Below are 23016 nucleotides of genomic sequence, written 5' to 3' on the forward strand. Positions count from 1 at the left end.
GCTGCTTGATTTTTTCATGGGTCTTCTAGGTTTATTTTTTTGTTTTGTATGATGAGACATCTAATAGGAGGAATTAGATGAGGGGTAAAGTGGGGACAGTGAAATCAGGCAATACATAAAGATATTTTCCTGGTTCTCTTTTTCATTGTAAGAACTCTCCTATTTGATTCTGAATTAATTCTGGGAGGGGATAAAAGAACAGTGAAATCAGAAAATTGGAGGAAGAAAAATTTGAATGTAACTTTGTCTACCTACCTATCTAACATGGTCTAAATGATTGTCTTTTTGAAGTCAGAGGTTCTCTTCGGCCTCAGTTTCCATATTTATAAAATAAAGAGAAAGGACCTCTAATATCCCTTTCTGTTCTGACTCTTTAGAGTACTTATATAATAGAAGAAATTCTACTTTTGCTAATAGTTGAACCTTAAAAGGAACTAGCACCTACCGAATACTAGTTAGAATATAGGGGATAAGTAAAAAGGAAGTAGTAACGGGAAGGGAAAGTTTTAGGACCTATGCCTGAGGAAGATTTCCAAGATAAGTGCATATACTAAAAATTAAGTATGCCTGAAAAAAGGAGAAAAGGTCATATAAATAACTTAGGATATGTCCTTGGAAGGGTCACTGGTAGAGAAAAGAACGTATCAGTGTTTTGCAGCATAGTCTTCCCACACTTGATATTTCCATGGATACTCTCAAAATTAGTTAAGACTTAGAGGTGTGTTGATCTTACTCATTCCTATATAGCCATTCCAGTTTGGAGTCAAAGAATCTGAGGTCAAACCCTACTACCTGTGTGATCTGGAGCAAATTACCTCACTTCTCTGGACCTCAGTTTTCTCATTTATAAATGTGGAGTTGGACTGGATGATTTCCAAAGTCACTTCCAGAATTAAATCTATAATCTTATTATCTCAGTTGCTCTGTTCCAGGACAATAATGAAAAGGAAGATGGGGGTGGGAGGGGAAGAACTGCATTTTTCAAAATGGGATATTTTCCTTCCTTTTCTTTGGGAAGGAAGAGGAAACTTCTTTCCTGTGCTTTAGTCTCTCTGTGATCTAGCTCAATGAATAAATGTTTATTGAATTGAAAAAAGTGTTCTTGAGAAACTACTATCTATTAGCATCAGGCTAGATATTATGAGAGACACAAAATAATTTAGGACCTGGTCCCTGATTTATAGGAGTCAGGGAACCACACACACACACACACACACACACACACACACACACACACACAACTGATAAAAAATCATGCCAAAATGAATAGTAAAGAAATATTTGGAAGGTTTTTCCTTTGTTTTTCAGATTTTTCTGAAATGCTGTTCCCCAAAGCCAGTTTCAATTCAAAACTAACCTTGCAGCAGGTGTGAAACATGCCTTCCTTGCTCACATCTTTTAGTCCTAGGCAAAGACATGGTTACTCTCAGATGAAATTTTAGCACATTTAAAAAAAATGACACAATAGAGGCAGCATAGATGTGTCTAGAATGCTGAACTTGGAGTCAAAAAAGGCTGAGTTTGAATACTGCCTCAGCCACTTACTAACGGTGTCACTGGGCAAGTCCCTCCACCTCTCCAGATCTCAGATTTCTTCATCTGTAAAATGAAGATTGGACTCAATGGTTTTAAGATCCATTCCCTCTCTACATGTATACCCTTATCATCCCTATCAAAACAGTTGAACTTAATTACTATCTTTAAATTATACCACAACAACATTTAAAGAAAACTTTGATGAATCTGTGATCTCATCAGCATTGGTTCTCCCTGCCCAGTGGTGAACTATATGGTGGAATATTTTGGTCTAAACCTATTTTCTGCCAAACTACTTTCCGAATTTCCCAAGAGTTTTTGTCAAATAATATCTTCAGGGGCAACTTGGTGGATAGAGCATAGTCCCTGGAGTCAGGAGGACCTGAGTTCAAATCTGACTTCAGACATTTAGTAATTACCTAGCTGTGTGAGCTTGGGTAAGTCACTTAGCCCCATTGCCTTAAAAAAAAAAAAAACCAAAAAACAACACAAAAAAAGTCTCACTGAGTATGGTGGCTCATGACTATATCTCTCCTACTAAGTGAGGCTGAATGAAGCAAGTAGATCACTTGAGCTCAGGAGTTCTGGGCTTGTTATTTTCCTTCATTTTCTACGAGGACTGGTGACATCATAGGTGATGTCTTAACTTGAGGGGGAATTGGATTTAAGGCAGAGTTTTCCAGAGTACTTGAAGTCCAGTGGCAAAACAAAAATTGGAGTAAATTGCAATGGTCCAGGATATGAAGGATGATCTTGACATGTTTGATGTTTGACCAAGCTCTAAGCATTCCACAGTGTCTGCTTCAGATGCCTTTCAGGATGTTGGGATAAATTGTTGTCATCCACCCACTCTGTAGAGGAGATCTTCCTATGCCTGGGGTAGACATTTCCCTAATTCAACCGCAGGTTTAAAGCCTATCAGTTACCCTCAACCTGGTTTAGCCCACCTGTTGAGGTGTTTTGTTTTTGTTTTTTTAAACCAGGGTTTGGACACTGTAGAAGCTACAGCTTCTTGGAGTCATAGCTAAGAGTTAGGTGACAGGTGGATGAACAATTCTGAAAAGTGATTTTTTTTTTTTTTTGCCTCCAGAGGATTCATTTAGTTAAAAGAAAAGAGTAGCTCTAAGGTATTATTTGAACAAAGCTGGTGAATCACTTAAAAAACTGGAGGATAAAGGGGGGACAAATGGAGAAATTAAATTTACTTTTATTTTATGATCTTTTGAGCAATATTTTGCAAAGCTCCTCCCTCTCCTCCCCCTTTCACGAATGTCCTCCCTTTTCTTTTAGACCCCCAAACGCTGTAGGAACCACTTTTCTACCAGTTTGACCTTTGAAAGAAGGACCTAGGGGAGGCTAGGTGGCATAGTGGATAAAGCACCAGCCTTGGAGTCAGGAGTACCTGGGTTCAAATCCGACCTCAGACACTTAATAATTACCTAGCTGTGTGGCCTTGGGCAAGCCAATTAACCCCATTTGCCTTGCAAAAACCTTAAAAAAATAAAAAAAAAAAAGAAAGAAGGACCTACAGACCTCCACTGCTGTTATAGCCTCACTGCCCCTTCCCTTCTTCCTCCAGCCATTACAAAGGCAGCTGCTCTCTTTGTCATAGTTGTCAGTGGGAGTTTCTTGAAACTTTACCTTAAGCAGAGTTGTGCTGGCTTATGGAAGACACTAGGACATTAGAAAGTTTTCAACTTAATAGCAAAGTGGATATAAGTAAAACTGAGAATGAAATTCATATCCAAATTTATTTTGTTTAGTATTTTGGGGATAATAATAATGTTTGTCCTAACTTTTCAAAGAAGATCACATCATCAGGGAGGCGATGCCATGACAAGCACATGAATTGGATTTGAGTGTGTGTGTGTGGTGGGGGGAGCTGTGCTAAGTCACCGGCCTCACTTTCTCCTCCATCAGAGTCCAGTGACCAGATATGAATCAGAATGACTGGAGAAAGAATGGATGTGAGGCAATCAGGGTTAAGTGACTTGCCTAAGGTCACATGGCTACTAAGAGTCAAGTGTCTGAAGCTGGATTTGAACAAGTTCTCCTGACTCCAAGACCAGTCTCTATCCACTATGCCACCTAGCTGCCCATTTTGGGTGGGATAGTTCACTAGAATTGAGGCTATGTTTCCTAGGGATGCTCTAGAAAAGACCATTGCCTGGACAATGGAAAATGAGACCAGGGGAATTAACCTTGAGGGTCTTTTGCAAAGATTCCATGGTTCTACTTAATGTGGTGTGTGTTGAATGAATAAAACAGAACAGCCAAATGTGTTTTACTTTATACATAGCAGTCAAGTTAACATGAATAGGAGGTTGTAACACAGTCAATTTCAGGTGCTCCTAGCCATGTGAGGTTAATGAGTATAGCAGATAGCTTGGTTTCCGATGGTGCATTCTGGTCCAGATATAGGTTAAACAATAAATAAACCAGTTATTTATTGAGAACCTATTTTGGGTCCAACATTGTGTAGACATGATAAGCTATAAAGATTTATATGAGGTGTGATACAATGGATTGGTGCTGAATTTGAAAACAGTTGGATCTGGGTTCAAATCTTGCCTCATACACTTATTAATTTGGTAAGTTTAGACAAATCACTCTACCTTGTTGGGCCTCAGTTTATCTGTAAAACATGGGGGTTGGACTCAATAACTTCCAAGTTCACTTCCAATTCTTAATCTATGATGTTATCCTATGATCTCTGTACTTTAAGGAGTTTATAATATATTTGAGGAGGAAAATGATGAAACACTTAGACAAGTAAGTGTCAGATTCTGTGGCTATAGCTTTAAGCACAGTAAGGTTCTAGAGAAAGAAGGAGCCAGGGTAAAGAGCCAGATAAGGCTTCATGGAGAAGGTTAAGACTCGAGCTGAGATCTAGCAGATTCAACAGGGGTTGGATAATGGTCGTTTGGGTTATAGGAGGCACAAAGTGGATCAAGGTGTTTGGAAGGGATGAGCATGTTTAATAGAGGAAGAGAGGCTGGATGAGTTAGGAACAGTGAGGTTCATTGGAACAGAATATAAAATACAAGAGAATTATAGTAAATTATGTTAAGAGGCTGGATAGATGGCATAGGGTCAGATTATAGGTGACTTGCTAAGCCAAAGACTGGTGGTACATTTCTGGTGGTATGACTAATTCTCATTTATATAAGCTCTGAAAGTTTTTGCAAAGTGATTTCCTTAAGAGACCCTGAAGAAATTATATTTGGGTGAGCTTGTGAGCAAGTTTAGATACAAGTTTATATAGATTTATCCTTCATTTACAAAGAAGACTACGACATCAGGGAGGTGATGCCATGATAAGCATGTGAACTGGATTTGACTGAAGGGGTGCTATACTAATCCACCAGCCTCACTTTCTCCTCCAGAGCCATCTGGGTCCAGTGGCCAGATATGAATCGGGATGATTGAAGGTGGCCCTGGATGCGAGGCAAGCAGATAATGTCACTGACTTGTAGAATTTAGATGCTCTGTTCATCCCTTTTAGATAATTTATTACTTGGGCAGCTAGGCAGTAAAGAGAGCACCAGCCCTGGAGTCAGAAAGACCTGCATTCAAAGCTGACCTCAGACACTTGACATTCACTAGCTGTTGTGTGACCTTGGGCAGGTCACCTGACCCTGACGGTCTCTCATCCAGGGTCATCTCCAGTCATCCTGACTCCAGGGCTGGTGCTCTATCCACTGCGCCACCTAGCCGCCCCAGGTCTGTCCTTTTCAATAGATCTAAGGAAAAAAAGTTTTGTCTGTGCAGACCTTTTGAAATGTGCATCTCAAAGAATGGCTTTCAAGTTGTGTATTAGATGGAAAGCCATCCTAGGAAAACTCACTAGTTGACACCTTGGTAAGAAGAGACAGTTATAATGGAGAAAAATCGGATCTTGTGAGATAATCATCAAAGTAATCAATGTCAAACAAATGTATAACCTGATTGATTAGTGCCAAAAGTTTTATGATTCTGTGTTTCATTCATGTGTATAAATTGTTCCGAAAATTTTCTGCTGTTCTTGGCATTTGTAAGGACGCCATCCACCCATGGATTTGGGTAAGATCCTAGAGAGAATTAAACTTCATTGATAAAACTAACTTTATTGTTTTGCTTTAGCCAAAGGGAAATTATGGTCAACACTGTTAACTGTCAGCCCATGAATTTTGTGAGCCATTGATTTTTTTTTTTCACAAAAAGGACAGAATACAGATCTAGGAATATTTTACAATATTTGTTCCCTTATGTTTCTCCAAGGATTGTGATAGTCTAAAAAGGGGACCTTTCCCTTTCTTTCATATATATATATATATATATATATATATATATTCATATATAATATACATTTAAAATATATTTAATATATGATATATCATGATACATAATATGATAAATATATGTATATGTAAATATATATGTGCACATACAGCAAAATTAAAAAAATTAACAAGGTTTTATTGGAAAATAGGTTTTCTTAGAATATGAAAGGTTTGAAGTGGAAATGAACATTGAGGGGAAAAAAGCTATATCCGTACATCCCCAGAGGTTCTTTCCAAAGAACTATAGTGGAACAGTAGGGTAAAGAAAATGAAGGGGTTAACAAACTCAGGGAAGACTCATTTTCCCTGGTTTGGACAAAAGGGGGGGGGGAGAAGAATAGAGGGTTCCACCATCTCTACCCAAGTTCACCCTGGGACAATAGTGCAGAAGTCTGCTACATCTCCTTAGTCGCTATTCTCAGCAAACAATTTGGGAGCCCATTTCACCCCGATGTCACACATTTTGGTTCAGGGTGGTATTTCTTATAGCATTTGGTGGCCTCTCCACACTCCTACTTTTTTCCACAAGCCTCTTAGTCCTCAGGGGCAGGATCAAGGTGAATGTCATAGCAGGTTCTTGAGTCCCTAAATGCTACCAAGTCAAAAGGAGGGTTACACATCGCTCTCCTAATTTTTGTGGGACATAAAGATTGCTTTAGTCTATCAAAGGCTAAAGTCATTCAATAGCACACAGCTCTAGAAATTTTGGAGGGGAAAAGAGAAATGAGACTGAATTAAGCCCCAGTGATTCTGTTTTAAAGGTTCTGAACAAGAAATTTGGGAAGGGAACTAGGAGACAGCTGGGGATTAAGTCAACTAAATTTCCCTTCCCTTTGGCTACCTGTAATGTGGAATGTATGGCTGACAAATATAGGGATGACAGGCAAAAAGCAGTTCTTAGATGAGTACAAGGAAGAATACTTGTAGTTATCAGTGTGTGTGTGGGGATGTATATGTAAATGCAGATATTCTGTTTTCTCTCTGTAATGTATTTTGATTTTCTTCACTATGATCTTTCTTCAACTTAAAGAGGTAATTTTCTACAAGAAGGGATTTCTGTCTTTTGCCTCATTATGTATTGTAGATATTACATATCTAGACTTGAGACGTGATTGCTTTAAATAAAAACATCCAAAAATCATAATGCTTAACTATTTCTAATCAAAAGAATAGGTAAATCTTCTGATACATTTTTAACTACTAAACTTTTTTGTCTTTTTTAAAATGCTTGAACCCAAAAGGCTTTTTTTTTTTTTTTTTGATGAAGTGGCTTCTTATGTAGTTTTCCTTGGAGGAGGATGCTTAGCTTTTTTCATCTTTTTAGCATTCTTGATTTGTTGTTTTTTATTTCCTGTTTTGATCGACTTCTTTTTTAAAACCTGAAAGGAAGGAAAAAAGGAAATGAGAATAAATTCTTGTCCTCTTAAACTTTTTTTTTAACCATGCTGAACTGAATTTGGACCTCAGTATGCTCTATTTTCATCTTAAACTTAAGGTTTAAAGGTCTTTATCAATAATTCTTATCAACTAATTTAGAAACGCATTAATGGGAGTTTTTATGCCACTAAAAATAGTTTCACTTTTATACCTTACTTCACCACCCAATCTGAGTAGTAGATTTGCTTCCTCATTGACTTGCTAGATTTTGTTTTCAGCATCTATAAAATAGGGGCAGTCTTGACAAGCAATGATTAGTATAGGAAGAGAGTGTAACTTCTATAAAGTGCCCTTTCATGCCTGAGAAGTTTGATTACTGAAAAGAGCAGAAAATAGACTCTTGTGTAAGGAAAAGAGACTAAATCAAATTCTGAAATTCCAGAAGCACTGTCCCTTTCCTAAATAAACAGTTTTGAGACTGAAAGAGGGAAGAAAAAAGAATTTTTGTATTTGAAAAATTGATAAAAATCCATCTGTGAAGAACAGGTTTTCTGTTTAAAGGGAAGAGCAAATAGGAGAACTAAATGAAGATTCTAGAGGACCTATTGAGGACAGAGAAATGACTAAGGATTCAGAGTATTGTTGCTCTATAACTCATTTACATCCTATTTTAATTTTTTTAATTTAAGTTATAAAAATTCACAAAGTAGAAAATCAAAGAACTCTTGGAGACTAGGGGCTAATTAAGGAAGGGCTCTTGGTTTCCCAGCTAACAGAAAGGTAGGTTTTTGCTCTTAGAACTGTCTGAACAAAATTGCCACTTATTGAATGTAGAAATGACTGGCTTTTTTGCATTACCTGGATAGGCATGCAGAGGAACTCTTCAGTTTTCTCCCTCAAGGGAACTTCCCCTTATAATAGTGTAATACTACCTCAGAACTCTCTTTAGGATGCTCATGACTTAAAGAGCTTTTCTCTTCTTGGTTAGTTAGAGAGTAAACAAGAGAGATTTGCCCTGCAGGAGAACACAGGTCCTGAGAGGAAGCAGCTAGCAAAAAAAGCAGTTTTATATATGGCTCAGATTGTTCCTGAGGGGATCAAAAACACCAGCTAGGTTTCTTACCAACACGGATCCCATGTACATTGGTAGGAAGACATGATGCAGGCTTGTGGGTTTATTATAAGGAATTGATTATTCTTATATTGCCTTGAATTAGCCATACTGATTATTATTGACTTTACCTTATTGTTAAGTAAACATCATCACTGTGAGCAAATTTGTGTAGCTCAGATGCATACCAGTGTGGGCTTGGGAGCTAAAGCAGCAAGTAGGGAAAATGTATTCTTCCCACAAAAGGGCTATCTCTAGGACTCGGAAAGATTTTGATTGTAGTTGCATGGTGATGGGCCTTCTAAGGGAGCCCAGACTAATCAGGGTGAAGTCAGGTTAGGGTGAGTGCCATTGTGCCACTCACAGTGGGAGGCTGTTCCATACACAAGCTTCATTGCTATTACCAGTTGAGATCAAAGTTATAAGTTCATTGGTGTACAGTGAATCTCTCTACCTGTACTGATCATCAAAAGTTCCCTGGGCCATTGAAATGTTGGAAGACTTGCCAGGGGGCACCTGGACAGTATGTATCGGAAATGGAACTTGACCTAAGGTCTTCCTGATTCTGAGGTCTATTCTATAACTGTTACCTTCACTTCCTCTCAACATCTTAAAATAATACAATATGAAATAGTATTGTTCCTTGTACAAACTTTCTTATATGGGTATGTTGAAAAGCTTTACTAATAGTCATCTTTGAACCAACATTCACTTCATACATCCTGTTGTTTGGGGAACATGGTTTTCCCAGTCTTTTCCTCCTCCTCTCTTTTCTCACTTCCTTTGGGCATACCTGGAAGTTCTCCCCTGTTCATCTTTCCTTTCCTTATGTAGTCCTTGATCTTCCCAATTTTGTGATCTCTCTTTTTTTATTTTTATTTTTTTATTATCATTTTGTACAAATGTGGTTTTTTTACGTTAAATGAGGGGAGAATTAAATTAAATTAAATTAAATTAAATTAAATTAAATTAAATTAAATTAAATTAAATTAAATAAGGGTCCCTCCGACCCCGGGGAGCAGAGCCTTTCTGCTCTTTTCCAGGTTACCTTGAGTAGGAGAACTGCCTCACTGGGTCCCTTTGTGGGTTCTGTCTCTGGAAAGTTTAGTTAAGAGTCCTTAGTTTCAAGTTTTATCAGAGAGCACCTAAGACTTGATCCTTTCTAGTCGCCATCTTGGCTCTACCCCCATGATCTCTCTTTAAGTCTCTTACAGAGTGGCAGAATTTGATCTCTAGTGTTCCTTCCTTCCTTCTCCAAATCACAGATTATTATGAAATGCTATTCTTGAGGTAACTCACCCACAGAGGTCTAGCTCTTTTTGGTGCCAGAGTATTTGAGTTTGAACTATCCCTTCAGACAAGTTTAGGTTTGTGTTGATGATGGGGAACTAAGTATATTTCCATTCCAACCGCCATATCCATGACCTTCCCAAGCATCAATTTTTAAAAGAGAGATGAAAGTTAATTTTCCTTGCCACTCACCATTTTCTTCCAGAATTTTACCAACATCTGCACATGTGGGGAATCTGGGTCCAGACAGGTTTTCGTCCCATTCATCATTGTCGCACTGCCAAGAGAAATAGCAAAGTGAATCATTTCTTCCAATTAATGGACCTAATCCACCATCCTTGAGCTCTTGGTCAGGAAACATTTCTGTTTCCACTAGACTACCTGAAGCTTTTTAATGCAATGATGCTACATTGCCAGAGATGTGAAGGGACTTGTCTGATATTACCTAAGTGAAAAGTTGAAGGGCCAGGATTTGAACCTTCTTCTTACCCTAAATCCAATGAGCTTTCCTCTCTTCTAGGCCATATTTTGTGTTTTCCTATCTGTGCTATGTACAGAAGAATAATAGTGATAATAACTAAAATTTATACAAACCTTAAAGTTTTCAAAGTATTTTATAAATAGTTTGCATTTCCCCCATAACAACCCTAGGAGGTTTACTATCACCTCCATTTGATAGATGAGGATCACATAGCCCCATCCACTGCACACTATTGCTGCTTCTCTTTCTTAGGAACTAAACTCCTTGGAGCCAGGGACTGCTTTGTTTTTGTCTTTATCTCCAGCAACAAAGCCATTGTCTGGTGTGGAGGAGGTCGTTAATCAATTCTTGTTGGATTGATCTGAACAGCCTCTTTTGGGGCAGGTTCCCTTGCATAGACACAGTCAGCAAGCATTTCTAAAGCATTTGCTCTGTCTTAAGTCCTGGGGATAAAGGGAGAGGCAAAAGATGATCCTTGCTCTCAGGAGCTTCCAGTCTAATGGGAGAATTAACACAATCAACTGGGTACAAACACTCTACCTACAGGATAAATTGGCAATAATCAATAGAGGAGAGGCACTAGAATTTAGGAGGATTTGGATCCTTAATATTTCATATCAAATAAAGTTAGTTCCTCCTGCTTGCATTTTAGGTGTTTTTTTCCCACTCACATGAGCTCAATGTGTGAACATCCAGGACCTTTTGGAAGCTGCTCAAGTTTCTTTATGGTTTTTTTCTGGATCTTGTCTCCACTGACACTGATGCAGGAACAGCGTTTTGCTTTGGAGTCCAGTTGTGCTTTGGGAGAGAGACCAAGACCAGCAAGTCAGCATGAGATAGTCTGGTATCCCAGTCAAGAGATTCAATCGAGATGATGTATACCTTTAGATAGGGAGTATAACATTAACCATATCACCACTGAACCACTTAATTTGAGAAGTAATCCATATTGTGAACATTATAGTCCCTTGACTGCCAACAAAGAATGTGCAGGTCATGTAGCCTTGAAGTTCTGCAGGTCCATTGAGTTAGGCAGAAGAGGTTTGGGTTTGGTCTGGTCAGAAAGTTTGATTTTTGACAACGAGTCACAACCTCAATATTGTATCAGCATACTTTTTATTGATATGTTTTATTTTTCTACTCCCTTTATTTTCAATTACATCCCTTCCTACTTCCCTACCTAAAAGTTCACCTTGTAACATAGAATAAAAAAGAAAGAGAAAAAAAAACTCTAGCAAAACCACTAAACAATACATTAATCTTTTTGGCAGCACATGTAATCTTTCATACCCATTTTTGCAAAAAGGGAGAGAGGAATATTTTATCAGCTTTTCTCCAGGAACATTGTTATCTTCAAATGTGCGATCACAAGTCATCTCTTATGAATCTTAAAATATTCATAAAAGGTAGGTAAGCAGTGCAGGTAAAACAAGCCCTATTTTATAGATAAGAATAGTGAGGTGCAGAGGCCCAAATTCACAGAATTAATAGCAGAGCAGGGGATTCACATACAGGATTTCTGTCCTAAACCTGGCACCAACAATAAACCTTATGAGTTCATTTTGGGAAAAAGAGCTGATCCCTGCCCTAATGGGGTAGCTAGGTGGATCAGAAAATAGACTGTTGACCTGCATTCAGATCTGACCTCAGACTCTTCCTAGCTTGTAGGACCCTGGGCAAATCACTTAACTGCTGACTGCCTCAGTTTCCTCTGTTATAAATTGTCAGTCCTAATAGGGTTAGATCAAATAAGATTATATTTGCAAAGTACTTAGCATAATCTTATTCTCCCTCTCCCTAATGGAACTTATAATTTGATAGATAAATAAGACACAACACAGATGATATTATGTGCTAGACATTTGACAGCAATGAGTCTAATGTTCTTTTCTGACTTTGCAACTATTCTAAATTAACTTTGGACAGTCAGAATTCATCACAGCAGAGAAGTCTGAAACACTATATAGCATGCTAGACATTTACCTAGATATTCTCAGGAATTTATAATAAATAAATACATTTATAATAAATAATAAATCACATCTTTAGTTTCATAATGAAACCTAAGGCAGATAGATCCTTTTACCTTTAATTCCTATCAGAGTCAGGAAGATGATCCCCCAAAGGAAAGCAATATGGGTGATTTTCATGATGGTGCCTGAATTTCTCACAAGTGCAACTTCAAGGCAAAAGAGTTTCTCCTGGTGTTGATATTTATCTAGGAAAGCCTCTTCCTTTCTAACCTCCCATTGGTCCTTTATTGAGATGATCCAACTAAGTTGAACATGTTTCATTATCACAGGGGAAATCCTGAAGCACAAATCCAAGGGAATTTCTCCTATTTGCTTTTTCACATAAATGGGCAGTTTATAGGAAGGGAGGTGAAACTAGATTGGAGAATTCTTTGCTCTGATGAAGAAGCAGATTATACTTCCTATAGCAATTCTGCTACAGAATGGTTTTGAATGAAAACAGGTTCCCTCATAGAGAAGTGGCGCACCTTTCATATCCCCTTAAAATATTTCTATTTCATGTGTACTCTGGCTTTTGGGTAAATACTTTGATTGTATTGCATCTGAGAAATTGTAGCATGTTATCCTCTGCTTCTGCCTGAAACAAAGAGTCATGTTTTTCAAGTGATTATTTTTGATTCCTGGTTTAAGATAATACATTCTCTAGAGAAATATGGTTGATTTTTATCTAAAGGGTAAACATATTTGACAATAAGGAGTCTATGGGGCAGCTAGATGGTACAGTGCATCGGCTGTGGAGTCAGAAGGACCTAAATTCAGATTTGACCTTGGACACTTGATACTAGTTGTGTGAACTTGGATAAGTCATTTAATCCCATGGTCTCACCAAAAATAAAACACCCCCCCCAAAAAAAAACAATGAATCTAATGCTTTTGATCTAATCATAGAACCTGATGTTGCAGTTAGCTATACCTAATTAACTTTGTACAGTCAGCATTCATCACAACAAAGAAGCACAATGTACTGATCTTCCACCCCTATACCCTAACCAGCCCCATATCCCTTTGGGGTTCACTCAAGAGTTTGATGCAATGGTCTACATGATTCAGAGATTTACAACATCAAAGGGATAAGTTAGAGTTGCTGAGTTGGTGGTAGAATTTGAACCCAGACAAGGGTGTGCTGGTAAATGTTTAACAAGCAGCTCTCTGGGGAAAAAAAATGTGGTACAATTTTGTGTTTAATCTGAAATTAACAAATTATGGATGATTGATTGACTCCCTTTGGGACATACTTTCTGGTCTTCATTGTTCCTTCTGCAGTTCATTTATTTTTGTCTTTCTGACATTTAATCCAGGACAGATTCACTGGCTTGTAAAGCAGTGCTTGATTTCTGGAGGCAGCAGAACAGTGTAAGTGGACCCTCTGTCATGAAAGGTCTGGAAGGAGCTTGGCCAAGTGTGACTAGTTTTGAGAGAGTTGAGGGAAAGAGGTTAAATCTGATGGGAGCCCACTTTAGTGAGAAAGGCCCCCGACAACCCACTCCAGCATTCAACCAGTGCTGATCTGTTGGAAAATTTCTTGCCCAGTGCATCGATGGCTCTAGCTGTGGTTTTCTGGGAAAAGAAAATAGATACTGAGAAAGTTTTACACCTACTTCTTTAAAGTCTATGGAAACAGAAAAGGAAAAGCATAAATTATTGAGACTTGCAGACGCTTAATGGTTCTAGTGCGTGGTTCCTCTTTTAGGGTTTCAGATTCTCAGTTTTGTCTTGCCCATCACTTTCCAGTCTTTGGGGGTGCCATAGATCCCAAGAATATAGATCCGCATCATAATGGGTTTGGAGTTGTCCCAGTGACACTGAAATGACTCAATTTTTAGCCATCATGGGTTCATAGACCCAGAAGAGGCAGAAGGAAGGAATCCTAGGGGTCTCTAAGAACTTCACACAGCCACCACTTTATTTCAGTCTCTCCCCTCCATTATTGATTGGTGTTATAAATGACTCATAATCATCCAGAGTGATTAAAAGAGCTTTTTATTAATTAATTAACTTTTCTGTAGAAAAGAGGGAAAAGACCCCAACTTGCAACAATGTCTATATGCAGTTTGAAAGGCTTTCTCCTCCCCTCCAAGCCAGTCATTGGTCTGAATTGCTAAGGATGCAATCTTATCAATAAGCCCACCCCAATACCACTCTCTGTTTTCCCCACCCTGGTCATTATACTAATGAGTACAGGGGGTGTATAATAATATAGGAATTAAGCAGGCACACTGGCAGAGGACAGGGATCCTAAGTCAACCCTTGACTGATTGGAGCTAGCTTTTGACCTTCCCCTGGGTAAGGAGGTTTAATGTTGGATGAGGGGACCTCACTCAGCTCAGTGATGGGTCAGGGTCATGTACCTACACATAGGTACATAGGTACTAACACTCTGTGGAAGCCAAATGCCTTACATCCCTCACCATTGGTTTGCCTGTCTCAGGTTTTCTCATTCTAGTCTGCCCTTCTTATGACTTGCCAATGGTGATTTTCCTCAAATGAAAATCTGGCCAAGTCACAATCCTACTGAAAAAACTCCCCATTTCCTCTTGGATAAACAGAAACTCATTTGGTTTGACTTTTTGCACCCTTCACAACCTGACCCTAAACTTTTTAAATTACTTCCTGTCTTCTAACTCTAGGATCCAACCACATTTTCCTCCACTTTGCTCTTCACAAGACATTCCATCTCTCATTTGTTCCAAGCACTGACTTCTCTTCTTCCCTTCTTACCACTGCTTCAAAGGATGCTTTTTTCCCTTCAAGACTACACTCAAACACCAGCCTCCCTATGAATTCTTTCTTGTTCTTTCCTTGTTCCCTCACCCTTTCTAACTACCTTTTTTTTTTTTTAGGTTTTTTGCAAGGCAATGGAGTTAAGTGGCTTGCCCAAGGCCACACGGCTAGGTAATGATTAAGTGTCTGAGGTCGGATTTGAACCCAAGTACTCCTGACTCCAAGGCTGGTACTCTATCCACTGCGCCACCTAGCTGCCCCCCACTCCAGCTACCTTCTATTTAACCTCAGGAGATTTTCTTTAAGCAGTTATCTCTCTCCACACATACTCACATACATACACATATGTGTAAAGTGTTCTTATATATTTTGTTACAACAGGGTTTGTTGCATTCTTTGCGTTCATATCCTAGAACAATGCCCAATATTTCAGTAAGCGCTTAGTAGATCTGGATCATGATCTTGGTAGATCTAGAACTTGCTCTAGATTGGTGAGTCTAAGCCTGGTTCTATACCATCTTTCAGCTTCCAGTAGCTGAACGTGATTCGGACCTGGGATGTAATTAATAGACAGAACTACTTTGCACATTGAAATACCTTAGGGTCCACCTGGTCTGTTCCTACAGTCCTTGGAACTGATCTGGAATTCTGGTAACTTGATATTGAAAGGGTGTCTCCTGATGGACTTGAACTCTAACTTTGCCTCTAACAAACTATGTGACTTTGGCCAGGATGCTTTAAATTCTGACAGTCTTAGTGGTCTCATCTGTATGAAGATGTTGGATTAGACAATATGAATGATAAATAGCATATATCCAATTTTGATTAGCAGTTTTGAGGTAGGGATTGTTTTACCTCATTTTGCAATGAGAACTGAGGCTCAGAGAAATTAGGTAGGAGTCAAACTGAATTCTGTCTTGACTCCAACTGAAGAAATAGCTGGTGCAATAGATAGATCTGGGCCTGGAGTCGGGGAGGCCTGAGTTCAGATCCGTCCTCAGACATTTTCTAGTTGTGTTGACCCTGGGCAAGTTACTTAACCTTTGTTTGCTTCAGTGTCTTAATCTGTAAAAGGAGGATAATGATAGCATCTTGTTTTGAGAGTGAGAAGAAATAATATTTGTAAAATGCTTAACATATATTACTGTTACTATTTTTAACTTGAGTGTTCTTTTTAAGATATTATATTGTCTCAGGGGTAGCTAGGTGGCACAGTGGATAGAGCACAGGTCCTGGAGTCAGGAGGAGCTGAGTTCAAATTGGATCTCAGACACTTAACAATTACCTAGCTGTGTGGTCTTGGGCAAACCACTTAACCCCATTGCCTTGCAAAAACTAAAAAAAAAAAAAAAAGATATTATTTTGTCTCTTTAGATGGCCCACCTAACTATAAAACTCTTTGTTTCTAGGTCATAGATATGTCATTTGTAGGGCCCTTTGTTTGCTTCAACTCAGCTCACTGTTAAATTTCTTTTCAGTCTCCCTCCATTCTATTCTCCTTCTGCCATCCAAAATAGAGGAATTTCCTCTCATGGAGAAAGAAGAAAGGATGAAGAAGACATCTCTAACTTTAATTCTATGTGATGGATTGGGAGGAACATTATGTAAGCAGTGCCTTTTTATTGTTATATGAGGAAGAAGAAGAAAACTTTTCCTTTTTTTTATTGTGATTTGCAGAAGGGCTGTCAAAACGAAACTTGAATTTCTCAGAATGAATATCATCTTCCTTCTTCAGCCCCTACTGTGAATAGGGTAGAGGATGGTGATAAGAAAGGACTTGATTTCCTGAAAATCTCTGAAAATTCTATCTGAAATCAGTATTTTCATTCCTTTCACTTTCATATTTCTATTTATCTCTTGGCTGTCTTTTCACAATTGACTGTCATCCAGTTCATTATAAAAATAGAAAAAATTTCATATCCTTGTCTTCAGGAAGCTCAGATGATTCAGACAGGAACGAGTTTCTACTTTGCTGACCCTGCTTATGGTCTCTTCATTTACATTTTCCACCTTGGACTTGGAAACCATTCTAGGTCCTTGGGCAGTTGGCTTACTCTGGAGAAAAGGATTCTAAAGGTCATCTCTGGCCAAACATTAAAGCACAGATCCAAAACTATTGCCTTTATAGGATCAAGCAGCTTCTTTGAACATATAGTGTGTCTGTATGGGCTATGATCCCCCTCCCACCCAATTAAAATGGGAGCTTCTTCAGAACAAGGACTTGTCTTTTCTCTTTGTAGCTCTAGTGTCTAGCCCATGTTTTGTACACAAGAAGAGTTTAATAAATGCTTTTAAAAATTTATTCAAGATACTTAATCATTAATTGGGAAGGTAGTAGACCTTGGAATTAGAACTGCAATTGGTTTCTGTTTACTCTCTCTCTCTGTATTTCTCTCTGTATTTCTCTGTCTCTGTCTCTGTCTCTCTCTGTCTCTCTCTGTCTCTCTCTGTCTCTGTCTGTCTGTCTGTCTGTCTGTCTCTCTCTCTCTCTCTCTCTGTATTTCTCTCTGTCTTTCTCTCTCATGTTCAAAGGAGGAGGTTGTTCAGTGGATGGAGCACCAGATCTGGAGTCAGGAAGACCTGAGTTCAGATCCAGCCTCATGCAATTATTGACTTTGCCTCAGTTTCCTCAAAAGTAAAATGAGGATAACAATAGCATTTCCCTACTAGAATTCTGTGAGGATCAAAGGAGATAATAATTGTAAAGTGCATAGCACAGTGCCTGGTGTTGGGGTTTGCACTTTCAAAATATGAGTTCAGCATTAGATGTTTGAGAAAAAAATCATGAGACATGGCTCTCTCCAGGGAAAGTTGACATTTTATTGGGCATTGTGATGGCACAGTGGGCTGAGGGTTGGGAGAATCCCCTAGCAAAGAGGGATCTGAAATTCTCATTTATACAGGGAGAGAAAAAGAAAGAAGAAAGAAAAAAATGATCTCAAATAAATATGTATGGCGTTGGTACCACCAAGGAACAGTCAGAAGGGACAACATATAATTAGGCTCTAAACTTGCTTGTTAAGGAGGGTTTTTGGATAGCAAATAAGGCTCCAGGTGTTGATATTAAGCGATTAAGTCTCTAGGCAGACCACACCCTGATCTTCCCCTAAAAGCATAACTAGGAGACCAAGAGGCCTTGGGTAAAAGCAGAGGCAGGGACTGCAGAGCCAGGAATTAAGTAATAGCTAGAATTTCTGGTTCTAGCAAAGACCCAGAGCAGACCTGAATGTTGGGGAGAGGGCTTATTAATTGGGACTCTCATCACCTGGGATATAGTAGGTACCACATAACTGTTAACTATTATTATCATTAATATTAGTAGAATAGCTTTTAAAAACTTAAATTTAAAAAACAAACTTGAATTTAATTTTTTTCAATTCATCAAAATCTTCCTCCTCTCTCCTCCTTTGCCCTCCATTGAAAAAGAAAGAAAAACAAATCCTCTATAATAAATGTGTATAGACAAACAAAGTAAATTTCTACATTGACCATGTCTTAAAAACAAATGGCTCAATTTGTGCTCTGAATCTATCATCTCTGTCAGAAGCCTTGCTTGTCATGAGTTCTTTGGAATCATGATTGCTCATTATGTTGATCAGAGTTCCTAAGTCTTTAAAAGTTGTTTGTTTTTTCCCTTGTTATTATCATTGCATAAACCTGAACCTGGTTCTGCTTACTTCCTTCTGCAGCAATTCAGACATACTTTCCCAGGATTCTCTGAAATCCACTTAAGGATGGAGTTGTTAGAGTAAATGTTCTCACGATGAAAAATTCTCAGATACAGAATAAAAACAAATGATCTTTTAAGAGGAGAAGCTGTGTTCAGAGAAATCTTCAAGCCCTTATGAAGTGCCTGCCAATGAGACCATCTCTGTGCTCAAAGAGTTTGCATTCTATTGGGTGAAATATGCACATAAATATATACAGAATAAGTGCTGGTGCTGACAAGAATGATGGAAGGGATAGTTTCAGAGAAACTTGGTAAGACTTCTTTCTTTTTCCTTTCTTGTTTTTTTTAACCTTCAATTACCCATTTATATTCCATTGTTTTCTTTCTTCCTTCTTTCCTTCCTTTCTCTCCTCCTTCCTTCCTTTTCTTTTTTCTTTTCTTTTCTTTTTTAGGTTTTTGCAAGGCAAATGGGGTTAAGTGGCTTGCCCAAGGCCACACGGCTAGGTAATTATTAAGTTTCTAAGACCGAATTTGAACCCAGGTACTCCTGACTCCAGGGCCAGTGCTTTATCCACTACACCACCTAGCTGCCCCACTGGACCACCTAGCCACCCCCCCTTCCTTTTCTTTCTTTCTTCCTTCCTTTTTTTCCTTCCTTTTCTTCCTTCCTTCCTTCCTTCCTTCCTTCCTTCCTTCCTTCCTTCCTTCCTTCCTTCCTTCCTTCCTTTTCCTTCCTTTCTTTCAACTACAACTGAGATGTGACAGGGAAAAGAGTACTTACTGTCATTGTGAAAAACTCTCAAAACCAAAACAAGAAAACATGTACAACTGAGGCAGGGAAAAATATTCTCTGTTGACCACATTAAATAATTAACTGGGTTCTTCTGGTGTTTACCTTACATAACACTGTCCTCCATCTCATCATTTAAAGCTATTAAACCACTTGGAGTCCAATCATGTGCCTGTCCCATTGTCTGTCTTGCAGAGTCCACTTGGGGATACTGGGCTGACCCCTCAGGACATGTGTAGTTGGTGTCCCTTGCCACTCCTTTCCCCCCTCTGTAAACCCTGGCTTTTTCCCCAGCTAGTGGGGATCCCCTAGGATCAGCCTGGTTGCAACACTTTGCAACTGTTTTTACTTTCCCTTTTTTAATGTTTATCCCCTGCTGACTTTAGCAGCCTCCTCCAGCTGCGCTCTCGCTCGCGCTCTCTCTCTCTCTCTCTCTCTCTCTCTCTCTCTCCAACCACAATAATATGTCAGAAACTTTTTATTATTTCTTAAATATCTCTGAGTTCCTTATTTTGAAAGAGATACCTGCATATCATATTCTACTTTAACTTTTTCTTACTTTGGATTTGATTGAGAATTGGACCAAGAATCCTAATTCACAAAGAATAGAATAAGAGCTTTGTAAGTATGTCATAAGTATGGGGATATATTTTTCCAAAAGTTTTGTAACTTATTTGGTTGGAAATTAATTTGGAGTTTCTGGTTATTTCATAGACTAGTCAACTTGTTTATCACTGGGTTTTCATTGATTTTTTAAAAATCCAGTCATTCAAGTGAATTCATTCATATTTCCTTGAGCCCCTAGCTTTTTAGCCAGCAACATTTCTGGCAAAAACAGGGAAATGCCTCTATGTGGCACAGTAAATGGAACACAGGAGCTTGAGTCAATAAGACCTGAGTTCAAATCCAGCCTCAGACCCTAGGCAAGTGTTTTAATCTCTATTTCCATCAGTTTCCTCATCTGTAAAACTGGAATAATCCCACCCCCTACCCAAGGTGGCTATGAAGATCTAATGGTAAAGGCTTAGCATAGTACCTGCAAATAGTATTATATAAAGGTTAGTTAGCATTGTCTTTATTATTAGAACTGCTTGGAAGACCAGGAAAGACTTCATGGGAAGATAGAGCACAGAAGTGGTTTACTAAAAATTTTAATAACATCGGAGGCATGCTTAAAGGAGACTGGTTAGGTGGGAGGGGTTTAGGCTCACCCATCAGAATGTGGAATCAATATAAACTAGTCATGTAAAATTGTCCAGCCTTTTAGCTCTCCTGAGTCACATTGCCAGCAAAATCCCAGAGGACTACATACAGAACTCAGTACCCATTCATGAATACAATGCACCTGACACCAACTGAGCACAACAATAAAATCCATCTCAAGTTGAAAGAGAAATATTAGAGATTTCCTGTAATATTAAGGAAAAATGATCTGTTCTTCCTGGTCTCATCCTTAAGCAGCACCTCAAGCCATTTTAAGATGTAAATTCACTGAGAATAATCTGAACTCTTCCCCCTACCTCCTCATTTACCCCTCTAGCAACATGGCCTTCCAGGGTATGTGTCTGACCCTGGTCATGTCCAGGTGTTGACTACTCTTTGGCCCCTTCTCCAGGCTTCTCCATGCTTAAAAACTCTGCTCACTCTCTCTACCAGGCTGACCTAGCCTGGCACCTGCTCCTATCTTCTCCAGCTTTCTTGCCAATGCTGTTTGCTACTATTGCTCCTTTTTTAAAACTTTTATCTAGCTAAAATTCAAACTAAGACTTTTTTTTAACTACAAAACACTTTCTTTACCTGCTACCTCCTTAAAGAACTCTGTGAATTAACTTCTTTTTGCAGTAATTTGTGAATTCATAATATTTTCTTACACTCCTGGGTCAGAGAACCTTGTGATTTCTTCATCAATAAATGAACCCCAGTGGTCTTTGCAAGCTTCCTTTCCCAGCAGTATCTACCCTCTAGGTACCCTTCATCATTTGGGGTCTCAGGAATAGTCCCAGGAATTGGATACAACTGCTTTAAAAGGAAAATTTTACTTTTAAAAACATTTAACAAAAAAGGAAACTGGGGAAAATTAGAAAAATATTTATATAAATAACATACTTTTAAATGCTTTTTTTGGATTGAAAGTTGCTATTTCTGAGCATACAGGTACATTATGTTTTATAAAATTAGAAATATAAAAATTTGGGAGGGGCATGAGAAGACTGACTTCTGTCTAATGTTTTCATGTCGATAGGCAACATGGGAGTTACTTGGAATAGGGATGATGTAAGTAGGAGGGGTCCAGCCTTTTTTGGCCTTTGTATACCTTGGCTTTAAATAAACCTTCCTTTATTCCATAGTCAATATAAAAAAAGATAAGTTCTAGAGTTTATTATTCATTTTGCATAAGAAATAGATTGATTTTTCATAAAGAAAAATTTATTTGGTAATAATTCTTTTTTTAGTATCATAAAATTGTTAAATATGTATTAGTACTCTAAGAAAGAAATTAAGTGCGATTATTGATTTTGGTTCTTGTTGACCTATAGTTTCATTTGCAATATAATTTTTGAAAGTGATATCTGCATAGCATGTTCTCCTTTAAGTTTTTCTTACTTTGGATTTGATTGAGAATAAGACCAAGAATCCTAATTCACAGGAAATGGAATTAAAGCTTTGTGAACATTTTTTAAAAATGGGGATAGATTTCTCCAAGAGTCTTGTGACCAAGAAAGTTTTGTAACTTATTTGGTTGGAAATTAATTTTGAGTTTCTGGTTATTTCCTAGATCAGTCAACTTGTTTATCACTGGGTTTTCACTGATATTTTTTAATTCACTATGAAAAGCCAGGTTTCATTCATTTGGAAATTACTGCTTCAGCTATCTCTTTCACATTTTTCAGAAGTGCCTCAACACTCTTTAAATGTCTACCCTTTTCTCAATCTACTTTATCTCCCCAATCCACAAACTGTTTTTCTCTACAGTATGACTTTTGGAATATTTCAACAGGGTAATAGAGTTTAATTTACCCAGTGTTCCAGGACATATAACTTGTATCCACTTGGGTGCTTGTACCCCAGATTGAGAACCCCAGAGTATTACCCAGAATCCTTTCCCAAGAATTATATCCCATTGGGTGCTTGTGTCCCAGGTTTAGAAGCTCTAGCCTAGTAAGTCTCATCTCTTTCAGGTATTCTGGACCTTTGCTCTGACAGTCTTTAAAGATTTTTGCTACCATTTGGCGCTATTTGGTAGCATGGTCCTCAGGTGCATTCAGTAAGATAACTATTCTTTTTTTTTTTTTTTTTTTTTTGGCAAGGCAATGGGGTTAAGTGGCTTGCCCAAGGCCACACAGCTAGGTAATTATTAAGAATTATTAAGTGTCTGAGGCCGGATTGGAACTCAGGTCCTCCTGACTCCAGGGCCGGTGCTCTATCCACTGTGCCACCCAGCTGCCCCAAAGAAAACTATTCTAGAAAAAGATTTAATGGTAAATACTTCATGAAACATTTTACTCTCAGATCTGTATTTTCTAGTAGAATCATCTGCTAGTGACAGTCTTTATAGTCAGCACCATTCAGAAGATACAGCAAATCTCTGAAAAGATGTTGAGGTAAACCCCTATTCAATATGACTTAATGAGTAATACTCACTTAAAGATATCCTAAGAGGCTCAGTGGATAGAGCACCGGCCCT

The 23016-nt window shown here is 38.4% G+C and overlaps 1 protein-coding gene across 1 annotated transcript; it reads right to left on the reverse strand.

The window, feature by feature from the left end:
• Positions 1-5962: 5962 nt before the first annotated feature.
• On the reverse strand, positions 5963-12322 carry CXCL9 (C-X-C motif chemokine ligand 9). The gene is made up of 4 exons (XM_074227382.1): positions 12204-12322; positions 10789-10915; positions 9829-9913; positions 5963-7237 (listed from the first exon to the last, which is right to left on the reverse strand). The coding sequence occupies exons 1-4, from the start codon at positions 12265-12267 to the stop codon at positions 7133-7135; spliced, it is 381 nt and encodes a 126-aa protein (XP_074083483.1). The 5' UTR covers positions 12268-12322; the 3' UTR covers positions 5963-7132.
• Positions 12323-23016: the final 10694 nt, after the last annotated feature.

Source organism: Macrotis lagotis, chromosome 3 (assembly GCF_037893015.1).
Source record: "Macrotis lagotis isolate mMagLag1 chromosome 3, bilby.v1.9.chrom.fasta, whole genome shotgun sequence".
Lineage (NCBI taxonomy): Eukaryota > Metazoa > Chordata > Mammalia > Peramelemorphia > Peramelidae > Macrotis > Macrotis lagotis.

Excerpts from the sequence above, each read along its gene's own strand:
- CXCL9 (XM_074227382.1), bottom strand. The coding sequence starts at position 12,267 with ATGAAAATCACCCATATTGCTTTCCTTTGGGGGATCATCTTCCTGACT. Across the intron at positions 9,914-10,788 it reads TGTTCACACATTGAGCTCAT|TGCGACAATGATGAATGGGA; the intron begins GTGAGTGGGAAA and ends TTCTCTTGGCAG. Across the intron at positions 7,238-9,828 it reads TAAAATTCTGGAAGAAAATG|GTTTTAAAAAAGAAGTCGAT; the intron begins GTGAGTGGCAAG and ends CCTTCCTTTCAG.